Source organism: Perna viridis, chromosome 7 (assembly GCF_037379345.1).
Source record: "Perna viridis isolate PV_CMFRI_1.1 ecotype Kerala chromosome 7, ASM3737934v1, whole genome shotgun sequence".
Lineage (NCBI taxonomy): Eukaryota > Metazoa > Mollusca > Bivalvia > Mytilida > Mytilidae > Perna > Perna viridis.
Window position 1 is genome coordinate 34158109 of NC_142451.1, and position 13188 is coordinate 34171296.

The 13188-nt window shown below is 32.2% G+C and overlaps 1 protein-coding gene across 2 annotated transcripts; it reads left to right on the plus strand.

The window, feature by feature from the left end:
* Positions 1-1874: 1874 nt before the first annotated feature.
* Positions 1875-10359, plus strand: LOC148612414 (ubiquitin-like protein 5). 2 transcript variants are annotated; one of them, XM_088593836.1, is made up of 5 exons: positions 1875-2006; positions 2909-2972; positions 6512-6595; positions 6805-6842; positions 8673-10359. In XM_088593836.1, exons 2-5 carry the CDS (start codon positions 2917-2919, stop codon positions 8714-8716), a joined length of 222 nt encoding a protein of 73 aa, XP_088449962.1. In that variant the 5' UTR covers positions 1875-2006; positions 2909-2916; the 3' UTR covers positions 8717-10359. The 2 variants fall into 2 exon arrangements, with proteins under 2 accessions (XP_088449962.1, XP_088449961.1); XM_088593835.1 differs by lacking the exons at positions 1875-2006; positions 2909-2972 and adding an exon at positions 4486-4591 and having other exon boundaries at positions 6469-6595.
* The last annotated feature ends 2829 nt before the right edge of the window (positions 10360-13188 follow it).

Consider the following 13188-nt stretch of genomic DNA (forward strand, 5'->3'; position numbering starts at 1 on the left):
CTGTATATTAAAAAATTCCCAACGATGTTAGAACTGTCAAATTTGCGAAGCAAAACAAGCAAAAACTAAAAATTGTCCAAAACTTTTGACCAAATTTGCACAGATGATATTTGTCATGATACCGAACATTTTTGTTGTAAACAATATTTTTAAAGAAAACTTAACAAAAACTTTTGACCGAAATGGAAACTTTCACAGGCCCCATCGTAAGGATCATTTCATCAATTGCAAGTTTTTCTTATCTTTTATAGTTTTCAAGATATCGGCTGAAAACTGCAAAATCGCCATTTTTCACCTTTCTAGGGCAATAACTCAAACCAGGAGTCATCAGACAATTTTGACTTGTGGAGACTTTTGAAGGCCTTGTCGTAAAGATCATTTAATCAACGAAAGTTTTGTTTCTATCTTTTATAGTTTTCAACATATTGGATGAAAACTGCAAAAACCGTCATTTTTCACCTTTCAAGGAGTCGTCAGACAACTTTGACCTGATGGAAACTTTTGTAGGTCTATTCATAAGGATCAATACATCCATTGAAAGCTTTTGTCCTATCTATAATTGTTTTCAAGATATTGTCTGAAAACTGCACAAAAACGTCATATTTTACCTTTCAAGGGCCATAACTCTAACAAGGAGTCTTCCGACAACTTTGACTTAATATATTTTCAAATATCTCTTTTAGTTCTTAAGATATAAGTAGAAAATGGTAATTTACCCCCGTTGTCTAAAAATAGCAACAGCGGCCATAATCTAAACACAATTTTGTGCAAGATACCCCAAGGAACATCCATCAAATGTTTCATACCTATGCAGTAGTGTCAAAGGCAAAGAAAAAACGTTAACAGACGACGACGTCTATAAACAAGAAACAACAAGCCAACAACAGAAAGCAAAACAAAACAAAACACAATACTTAAAAATACCATACATGTGTCAAATACAGACAGAGACATAATTTATATAAAAGCCGAACTATTATAAAAAGTAAGTATAGAAAACCAAATATACCGCATGCATTTGAACATGCAATCTTTTCCCGTAACGTTCAATAATAAATCCGTAGTGTAAAGGTGTGCATGTTTGTTGGGGTTTAACGTCCGAGCAGCAATATTTCAGCTATATTCAGACGAAGGTGTGCATGAACATAGATATGATTTATTAGATATGTTACCAAATGTCAGTGGTCCGGTCCATGCTGTCGAAATATCGATGTTTCAGTCTAGATAGTGTCTAGAAACAGCTTATGCAAAGTATTTAGTCAATGTATATAGATCATGTAATTACACATGTAGTTTGATCATTCGTTGTACTCCCGTGGATTATGTTAAATATTGTAATGTAAAAAATCTTTTTGTGCTGATTATTTGGACTAAACAGACAGCTCAATAGATTTTTCATTTTTCCAACGCAGTTGGTATTGAGTTCGTGACATCCATGATGCTAAACCATGGAAACATTACCGATGTTGCTTACAACCTCGCATGTCATTGGACAAATGTGATAATAACCGTGAAATTTAAGGCTCCATTGGGAGAATCGGTGTCCGGAATATTTCAGACACTTTTTATATAGAATAACCTTTTACATATTGAATAATTGGAAACATTTTTTGTTGAACCAATAGATAAGTGAAATACGAAACATAGCGCAGTGATCATACACTGTCAGTTTATTTATTTAGTCATTTAGACTCTGATCGGAGACGACCGACAAAAAGATTCTAGGTTTCATAATTGGCACCGCTAAAATATTTTTACATCGACTGATGATCATCAAAGTAGATGAATAAAAATTAGATGACCCACAGGGCCCCAGTCTTCTTTCATAGTATAAAGTCTTTTTCGATCTTCTCGGGTTGTTAAAAATCAGTACCAACAAAGGGAAGCAACTCATGGAATATCCGGTTTAGCTAAAATTGATACTGTGTTTTTTTTTCCTCTATCATAACTTGCATCCTATTGACACATAGATCAAACAGTTCGACCAAGACAATTTAATTGTTCAGGTTGTTATACATGACATGTACATGTACCTTTGTATTGTAAATGACTGTTTTGAACGCTTTATTTTGGATTGGACTTTACCCAATTAATTTAAGTCCGTGTTTAAAGTGAATAAATCATGAGGACTTTTGTGCTGAAAGGGACCAACATGAATATTTTCATTGCAAAAATTGTACTAGTTTAATTACTTCGTTCTTGACCAATTATATTAAAAATCGTTTTTTTTTCTTTTAATTTTCAGTCTAAACCTAGCTTTTACATGGACACATGCATTGCATATATAGTATTTTAATACATGTAGTTTTTTTGCCAGTATAGATTAATTTATGTACTTACATGAATAAATATAATGTGATAGGTAAGGTGATGTACTTTGCGTAATTATGAGCTTCCCTCACATGTCCATTTAGGCAGTGACTGCTTGTCTTCAGGCTAATCGTCTACACATTCGATTTGAGTCAATAATTGCCATGTAAATGCTCATTTTCCATAGAAATGTCGAAATTGTGAGAAATTAATCTTGTACATATACATACAAATTGATACAAATACATGTACAATGAGAGTTTTTAAATCATATCTGATGTAACTAATATCAGTTAAAAATCATTCAAAATAAATACAGTAATATATACATGTTCACATTTAACAAACTTGAATGACTAACTTGTACAAGCAGCCACTGCCTACAATGATTAATATATACATGTATATTTGGACAAGTTGGAAGAGAAAATTATAAAAAAAAACAAAACTGATGTACGAAGTTTGTCATTTTATATTTGGAGCAACTACTTTGAAAGCATACATGTACAAATGTGCTTGTAAATGATCACATACATGAAAAATCAACTTGCACATAGATACATGTTTTCATATTGAGTCATAGTTTTTAACATTTCAGAAAGGAGAATGATTGAGATAACCTGTAATGACAGACTTGGGAAAAAAGTCAGAGTCAAGTGCAAGTATCCTTTTTAAAGTGGAGTTTTAATCTGTGTAGTCAGTGTCCTAAGATTCCACTTTCCTGTCACCTGGAGCAAGTGCAATTTTGGTGAGGGAAAGTTGATTATTATGCCCCACTTTCCCTTTGGCAAGTAGAAATCTTGGACTTTTTAAAGGATTTGTTAAGTTTAGAAAGCAAACTTCAAATGTGGATCCTGAAAAAATTTGAAAGACCATCTGGAGACCCTTATTTCTAGAATATTATCAGAATACGATAACATTAAACCCTATGATTTTTCAACACTGTATACTTCTATTCCCCATATTCAGTTAAAATCCTGACTTAAAAACATACACTGTTTTATCTACAAAAATATGGTACGCCTACATGTAGATATAAATATAAAGTTCTTGGTGGAGATTCCTCATAATATGTAAAAAATAATTCCATATCATCTTCCAAATATACAGATGAAGATGTTGTCAAATGCTTGAAATTTTTATTGACAACATATTTGTCCATTGTGGTGGATGTGTTTTTCAACAAAGGGTCGGAATTCCATTGGGAACAAATTGTGTTCCTCTTCTTGCGGACCTATTACTTCACTCTTATGAGGCTGACTTTATAGCTGATCTGATCCAAAAGAAAGAATATCTTTTAGCTAGATCCTTTAATCTCAGTTTCTGCTATATGGATGATGTATTATCCTTAAACAATCCTAATTTCGGGCATTTGATACATCACATCTATCCCAAAGAACTTGGGATAAAGGATACTGCAGACACTGTGAAGTCATACCTTGACCTACACTGAGAAATCGATGGTGAAGGAAAACTTTTGACCGAACTTCACGACAAACGTGATGACTTTTCATTCAGAATTGTCAACTTTCCTTTCATCTGTGGCAACATCCCTTCAGCATCTTCATATGGAGTTTTCATATCACAATTCATACGTTATGTCAGAGCATGCCATAACTACACAAACGTTATGTTACCGGTGCACCTGGTCCATGCTCCCAGTTTTTAGTGGAGTTTGAGTTGCTCATTTACTTTTGTTACTTTGTATGTATGGTTAGGTTTTTTTGTTGTGATTGTCTGTTTTCCATGTCTGGTCTTTGTCCCTGGATTGTATTCTTTTGATTTCTGCTAGAATCTTGGTTATTATTCTGTCTATAAGGTACGTATATGTAAGTTCTTCACATGACTACATGGTTTCACTAGAATGTTTCCCAATCTTCATATACATGTACCATTCAAATGCATTGGCATTTGTCATTTACAGAGCTTTGAGTAAAAAATTTATTAAAAGCACACAAAGATGACAAACATTTATTTCAACATTATAAAAGTGTTAAGAAAATAAAAAAGGCAAGACTTTGCAGCTTTTGGAGATCCTGGAAGTTAACAATAAAATCCCTTTTGTACTTTATACTACAAATAAAGTATGTTTGAACAAATTATTAATAAAATACATATTGGTCTTCAGATTTCAATACTTTCTACATAGGAAATTCCTGTAAGGAGAATTAAACAAGGGAGAACTTACAAACCCTATTGATAAACTAAGAGCAGTTTATGATGAATGGCAGAGATAGGAACCTATACAGTTTTCAGTATGAAAAAGTCACATTTAGAAAAGGTTGACATAGCTATTACATGTATCATTGTCATTGCTTATATGTTTGGTTATGTTTTATTGGCTCATATTTGTGTAATACATGATAGGTTATAAGAAAACAAGTAACTACAAGTAATATCATTTATCCCTCAAATAGTAGATGTGATATCCCCACTCAACAAGTCAATGGTCACTTTCTTGGCCCATCCTTATTCTATCTGTTTGAATTTTGTTGCCACTATCTCAACTCTCAATGCTTTAATAACTTCAAACTTGGAATGTTTCCATATATATATAGCCCAATAGCAGTTGCTGATGTACAATTTAGCACATCAATCATCTTCCTTTCTTTTACCATGTTTCAAACTCACCAGGCCCAAAGATTCATGTTGAGCTATTGCAATTGCTTGGCCTGTGGGCATACATTTGTAACTCATCATCATCTAAAAAACATATTTGACAAGACTGTAGGAAAGAATTCAGTGAAACTCAATAGAAACTTAATAGAAATGATCCTCAAGATATTCTGTGCACAGGTTATGTTTGGATTTTGATCAGTGAAAAAACATGGCTGTTGTTATCAAAAATATATCACAGAAATCTGACTCTATCTTTTTTATATAGCCACAAAAAAATTGTGGTCATGTTTGTCGTCGATGTCAATTTCGTCTTGTAGACACTTGGTTTTCGTGCAATAACTTAAGTTATGGTTGACCAATTGATATGAAATTTTGATGTTTTTTCATTAACCACTGAAGGAAGGTTCCTATTAATTTGGACTTTGTGGCCCAAATGTTTTAGAATATTTTGGGGGCCAAAAAGAGGATAAAAATATGTGTTAAAACCAATGTAGAATGTTCGTTTTTCATCTGATTTTGATTATTTCTTTTATATTGTGTTCCTTAGTTGATTCTGGTAAACTAGCGTAATTGCAGACTTGTTGGGTTTTGGACTGTTTTCAAGTTATAAGGGGTCAAAGGGGTTACACCCCCAAAAAATCAACATTTTTATTTTTGTCAGATTTGATTTTTTTTCATTGTATTTCTTTTGCAAATCCCTGTCTATGTTTTTTCAGTCAGATTTAAGACATCTCTTACTTTTTGAGTTATTAGGGCTCAAAGGGGTCACACCTCCCAAAAAATCAGCATTTTTATTTTAGGTCCGATTTCAATTTTTTCATTGGATTTCCTTTGCAAATCCCTGCCTGTGTTTAAATCAGATTTCACATATCTCTTATGGTTTTCAAGTTGTAAGCGGTCAAAGGGGACACATCCCAAAAAAATGACTTTTTTTTGGTCTGATTTTGAATTGTTTTATTTGAATTTTGTGTAATATATATGTAGTGTCCCAACCAGTTGTTTGTATCCATAATGAATTGTAAATCCTATGCTTCAGGTTGTCAAAAACTGATATTGTGTCCACACTTGCCCCAACTGTTCAGGGTTTGACAAAAGCAAAGCTTTTTTTGGCTTATATTTCAAAACAGTATGGCGGGGCCCACAGAGATTAATTCCATCTCAGTGATTTCTAGTAATTACATGGATAAGTTCCTGGATAGACAAATCCTTTGATACACTGTATTTTAAATCATTTGTATCAAGAATTACTGACATTTTTTTCTGTATATGAGGAAATAAGCATGGCACACTAAATAACATTGTTACGTAGGAAATTAATTATGTGATAACAGATGATTTTTCATTATCAAATCGTAAAAAAGTGTTATAACAATAATAAAAGAAATTAATGGTCATTGTGAAGAAATGAGACTACTTAGCTTTCGACCTTACAAAATATAAAGAAAGTTTTTATATTTTCTTTTTAATGAACTTCCAATGATTTGACAAATAAGTACATTCTTTTTGTTAACATGTTTCTTCATTTAATCACTCAAACAGGGGAAAGTAGAATGATTCTTGTATGTTCCTTAACCAGTTGCAGTAGTGATGATACCATTGGAGACCTTAAGAAATTGATAGCAGCACAGACTGGAACTAAAGCAGAAAAAATAGTTTTAAAAAAATGGTGAGATAAAAAGATAATGATAACATCTACCTAAGGTAATATAAAATGGTAGATCTATCACATTGTTCTTCTGTTAACTTCTTTATTGACTGTCGGTTCACACACAAAAACTTTTCTAATGAGAAAAATTAACACTGTTATTTATTGCTTAGCTGTACTACATGTAATCATTTTCTAAACTGGTGTTGATATTGTTCATTTTATTTCAGGTATACAATATTTAAGGACCATGTCACATTAGGTGACTGTATCCTTTTAATATACTTAATTAATAACAGTAAAGATTGAACATATTTTGATTACTGCTGAATATGTTGAAAAGGTAATATATGTTTATTCCATTTTTATACAATTATAAAAATGTGGTCATATTAGTACATGGGTTGAGGTATCCCTGAACCACCTCCCCATGCACCCTCACTAATCAACTCCCAACATAATTTTCAGGTACCCTAATACTTACCATTTATGAATCAATTTGTCACCAAAATATAAACTGAAGCAGTTTTTGGCCTGTTTTTATACATTGTTGAGGAATTTTTGGTTTTTTTTATTCCTAAAGTGGGTAAAACCGTTTCATCAAAAGAAGTAAATTCACATGTATAGATATCATTAAGTAACCCAATGTCTCAGCTTTCTAATGTACCACATAATTTTAAATAACACTTAAGGTTATTGAATTATATTGACTTACAGAAAAATCCATGTTAAAACCCTAGAGTATTGATGCTTATGTACAAAATGGCTTATTTGGTATTTTCTGTTCAGTACTATCACAGTTTATACTTCTGGGGTTCTATTGATGACTTTTGATGATTTTCAAAATCAGAATTTATCAAAAATTGCTAAAAATGGAATCTTTTAATTTCTTCATAAGTAGTCTGATGAATTCCACTTTACAAGACATTGCACAACTAAAACATCTCAAATTGATTTTATTCAAAAGATAATATAATTTTCTACATCATGCACCATGAAAAGCTTATTTTCTATGAGGAATTTTCATAGAAAGTTAAGATATTATCCCTACCTTTAGAAAACAGGTCTTAATATATAAATATAAAACAGTCATAAAGTTGACAAGTGGGGGAGGGGGGTGGCTTGTATTATGAACAATGGACCCTCTCAGCCCATGGACTATATGTAATGTTGTGGCATTCTTGTTGTCTTTTCCATCACTAGGATTCAATTTTCCAAATAGAATGCAATTTATTTGTTGGATTTTGACCCGTAATGTTTGAGAGCAAAGAGTTGGGGCAAAGTAGATACATGTAGTTTTAGTATGATTAGTTCTTTTTAGCTTCAACCTGCAAAGCATTTTATTGATAAGAACAATGCATAATTGCAAAAAGAAGATGGTGAGCTCATAAATCTTTTTTGTCTAGGTTTAGTTTTCTTTTTAACACAAAAAAAAAATACCAAGAAGTCTTTTAAGTGGATAAGCCAAAATTTCAGTGAATAAGTGGCCGGTTACTGGTAAAAACAAATATTTTAAGTAGTTGTTGAAATTGTATTTTATTGTGCCATACTTCAAAATTATTATGTCTGGACAATAATATTAGTAAAAATGTATGGTTTTGGGGTAATGGCTTGAACCATTTAAAAATTAGTGGCATTTTCCTTGTAATGAGCAAAGACTTGGATAAATGTAGCTCCATAATATTGTTATACAGGTTTCATACTACAAAAAAAAGTTTTAATAAATCAAAAAGGTTATGGTCCTAAGATGCCAAAAGGGTTAAGAAATAAAAATTTTCTTCAACTTTGTATACATTTCTTATTTATTTTGTCTAATGGCAGGTTTTAAGGATCTTTAACCACTTACAGTCACAATCCAGCCTCAGAACTGTATATCAAGGTTGAATGATATGTTTAAACTTGTCCATACTGTTCATGGTTTGATCTTCACGCTTGCATCAAGTTGCGATCTGCAAAGCAATTGAGAGTTGTTTTTAGTGCTTAGCACGATTTTTAAAAATCAATCTTAGAATGCAAAAGATGGAAACATTAAGTTCTTTTCATAAATAATGAGAATTGATATAACATTATTGAATGAAACGCCTTGACTATTTATCAGATGAAATACACGATGGAATGAATTTAGAACTGTACTACCAATGAAGGAACATATGAACATTGCTGCAATGCTTTGTTGACTGTTCTAAATAAGGAGGGAGCACTGCAGACATGTTAAAAGACTGCTTTAATTTGAGTTTTATTGGTCTAGAATGTGAAGTGTTTGAACCTAATAAGAAAGTTAAGATATTAAGCTTTACAAAGAAAGGGACGAGAACTTTGCATGTCAATACGTACATTAAGTTTGAAAATTAAAAAAAAAATCTTGTTGAAACTGCAAAAATGACTCATTCTAAAGTTAAATAATGTCTCATTATCCAAAAAAGATAGGTACTTGACCAATCAGTACAGTATTCACAAAAATTGAAATAACAGTCTTGGAATATCTCCGCCCTTACCTTTAACCAGTATTCCCTCTCTCTTCAGGAAGAACTGATTATTCTTATCTTGTTCTGATCAAACAACAATATTTGGATTTTTACTAACAGTTTGAAGCCAAATGAATAGTATATATTCAGTTAGTTGGAGTGTCGTCAACAATAAAAGGATGGTATATTCAATTTCGTGATGTTCACATTTAAGTGAAAAACGTTGCCCTTGAAATTCATAATATCGACAATAAGATGTAAAGTTTAAAATAATGAACATATTTCACACCTTTATGATTTTATTAGCATATATTACAGTGGTCTTTTCACAAAAATTCGTAAGAGTAAAATTAATCGTAAGTTATGACGTCACAATACTTTTATTTACCATGACGTCATAACTTACGACTAATTTTAATCTTACGAATTTTTGTGAAAAGGAACGCAGGACTAATTAAAGAATACATTGATTTGAGTATGATTTACAATTTACTAAACATAACTAGAAATATTAAACCAATAAATGTAAATTTAAATAATATCTTTCATTGTAACTGTTTTGAACAGGCTCCTTCCGGAAAACAAATTAATATTTCTTTCAATTTGTAAATTATACAACCACCAGTTCAAATGTTAGAAGTCTTGCACAAGATGATATCAGTAATAGTAAACTTTGTTTACTCCCTTCCATTTAACTTTCTTTTTTGTATTTTGAAATGGTAGGAAATGTCTTCCTCCACTTATCAAAATGCGTCTTTTTCTTCTGCCAGTGCAAAATAATAGTCATAAAGGTTAACAGCTCCGATCATCAACGTCTTATCCTAGCTTTCTAAAGGCCAAAAATTCATTGTGGTTAAATATATATATATATATATATATATATATATACTATCACTGTCAACAGCAGTAATAAATTAATATTCTACATATAGTTAAAAAAGGTTTTGATATCTAATGCAAATACTAGTAGTCTGATCTTATTGTAGGATTCAGTAATTACTTGACTCAGCCTGACAAAAACCTCTGGAGTGTGTAGGTTTTTAAAAATCTAGATCTTTTTCATTTTTGTTCATACATATTATATACTAGACCCATTAAAACTTACTTTAATCAATGTAAATACATTTGTATGTATGTATGCGGGACTGGATTGCTTATGTAACAGTTCACCGAAAACTGGTGTGATGTATAAAGGCGTGAATGATTTATGTAAATATGTATTTGGTGTCATACAATGTAATGTTTGTAATGAAAGTATTTTTGTTTTAAAGGTCATATTTATCTAGGTGTTCTTTATAAAGGTCTTTCCAACATGTGAAAGTTTTGGTTGTTTTTCGTCTGTTTTAATACGACCGCTTTTTTTTCGGTTGTATAATGGCACGTCGTCGTCGTCAATAAATTGAGTGAACGCATCTTTTTGAAATTTTAACATATCGTTACCAGGGACATGGCAGAGGGCCTTATAGTTAATGGAGTTGTCGCCCCATCTCTTTAAAAATGACTGAAAGGGGGAAAATAGGTGTCAGAATTGATTGAAAAAAGTTGATTGTAAGTCCGATTTTGATAATTCAGATGTCTTAGGGACCTTTTTAAATTCAGTTTGAAAAGTGTTCGCAGCATAGCGAGATTGATCTCCTTGAACCGTTTTGTTAAAGGGGTAAGAAATTGGGCACCTTTTTGAAATTTTTTTTATTGGATTCCTTATTGCAATTCCTGTCTGCGGATTCCAAGAAGGTTTCAACTTTTCAAAACTCATTTTCCTCTGACATTACTCGACCAATTGAAACCAAACTTGGTATGAATGTTTTTAGGGTATCCTGCATAGAACTTTTTGGGGGATTTTTTATCCGTCGAAAAACATGGCCGCCGTTACTAAAAGTAGGACATAAGGGTCATAAGTTTTTCGCATACATATCTCCAAAACTGTTAGGTTAAGCCAAATTCTGTCTAGAATAAAAATGTTGTGCATAATGAGATCTATCTATGGTTAAATTTCAGGTCTATCTGTTAAGTCATGTTTTGGAGTTATTGCCTCTTTTCGACATATTTTTGCTCTTTTAATGTTTATTCATTTAAAAATCGTCTCCTTTGACATTACTTGACCAGTTAGAACCAAATTTTGTATGAATTCCCTAGGGTGATTTTATAGAATTAATGTGGGAATTTTTTATTCGTTTACTAAAAATTTAACAAAGGCGGTCAGAAAAAAGTTTTTTCGCATATATCTCCTAGACCGTTAAGTTTACAACATCCTTTCAAAACCAGCATATGGAATTTATTTATCACAAATCATATATTAAGCCAGAGCTTGCCGCAACAACTCAGACTTTTCGTACCGCGCTAGACTTCTTACGATTAGCCTTCTGGAACAGGGTTTTGTTACTACAAGATTGAAGTCATCACTACAGAAGTTTTATGGTCGTCATCACGAACTCGTGGGTCGTTACGGTTTATCTATCTGCACCTTGAGAACTGATTTGTTCAACGTGTCATAGTTTTTCTTTCCTCTTTCATGGACTTTTTATGGTGTTTCTAGAAAAGCAGAGGAAGCTTACCATATCGGTGCACCCTTTCCTTACTCCTATTTTTTTAGTGGAATCCGGATTGCCTCATGTTACTTTGTATGTATTATTTTGTTTATTTTATGTTGTGTGTATCTGTTTCCACGTATGGCCTTTGTCCCTGGATTACATTCTTTTTATTTCCGCAAGAATTTTGGTTCCCTTTATTACTCTTTAACTCTTTAACCAAATTCTGACCAGATTAAATTGTACAGCGTGATGAGATTGATATCCGGTCAAATTTTCGTTGGAGTTATTGACATTTTTCGACGTTTCATATAGTCCCTATTTTGAATGTTATTTCTTTTAAAAATCGTCTCCTCTGAAACTACCCATTCAAATAGAACTAAACTTCGTATGAATATTTTTTCTGCATCGATCTGATGTGGAATTGTTTATCTGACGAAAAACATGACCGCTGTTACTAAAAATAGAACAAAGGGGTCAGTCAGAAGTTTTTCTCATATATCTCCAAAACCATTAGGTTTAGCCAAATTCTTTCAATTGCCGAAATAATGATTATTATAAGGCCTACAAAGTTGTCGGAAGACTCCTCGTAAGACTTATTGGCCCTGAAAGGTGAAAAAATGAGGTTTTTATACAGTTTTTAGCCAATGTTTTAAAAACTATGATAGATAGAAAGAAACTTTCAATTGATGAAATGATCATTATGATAAGTCCCATCAAAGTGTTTTTTGAATCGAAATTGACAGACAACTCCGTGTTAGAATATTGCCACTGAATGGCAACAATAACCAGGTGAGTGATTCTGGCTCTTGGGGACCTCTTGTTCACCTTTAATTGAATTCCAAACTTTGTGCTATATTCTGTCTAAAGCAGTTGTTTTGTAAGTCCCTATTCTATTTGTCTAAAACTAATATGTACACACTTGCCCAACATGAACATATATCAACATGCATCGGTCGCATCATGCTACGCTCCGTAGAGCTCTATTTTTTTTTCGTCCAATATACACTTTGACAAAGCCCACCAATTTTTTAAACGACCGTAAAAAGTGTCCGGTCGTATAATTTTATATAACATTGTTGTCGTCGTCGTCCGTAGAGACTTTGTATAACTTGAATATTGGTCGATAGTCATAAAAAAAAAATAAAATGACAAGATTCCAAACCAATCTGTGGTCGTATTAAGTTGCGCCCTGCGAAGCAATTTGCTTACGATATTTTCACCAAATTTGGTCCATCGATTAACATCTTTGTGGACTTTTGCAGGATGAGGCTGTCAAGGATTTGTAATTATCTAGTAATTATCTCCCTTTATTTGGTATTTTTAAACAAATTTTTGAAGATATGGTACCACTATATTCTGGCATAAAAGGAGGTAATTGGGTTATGAGGCTGCAAAGAATTTCATCGTTTAATTTGAAAGTTATGTCCCTTAAAAAGATTTTTTTTTAAATTCACATATATACGAAATTTTTACGTAGAAAATTAATCTTGAAAACTGTTGATTGCACATAAACAGATAACTTTGCATTGATGTTTCCTTGGGGATATCTAGCATACAAAACATAGCCGCCGATTTGGAACCACAGGAATCAAGTCATCGATTTCTAGATATATCTAAA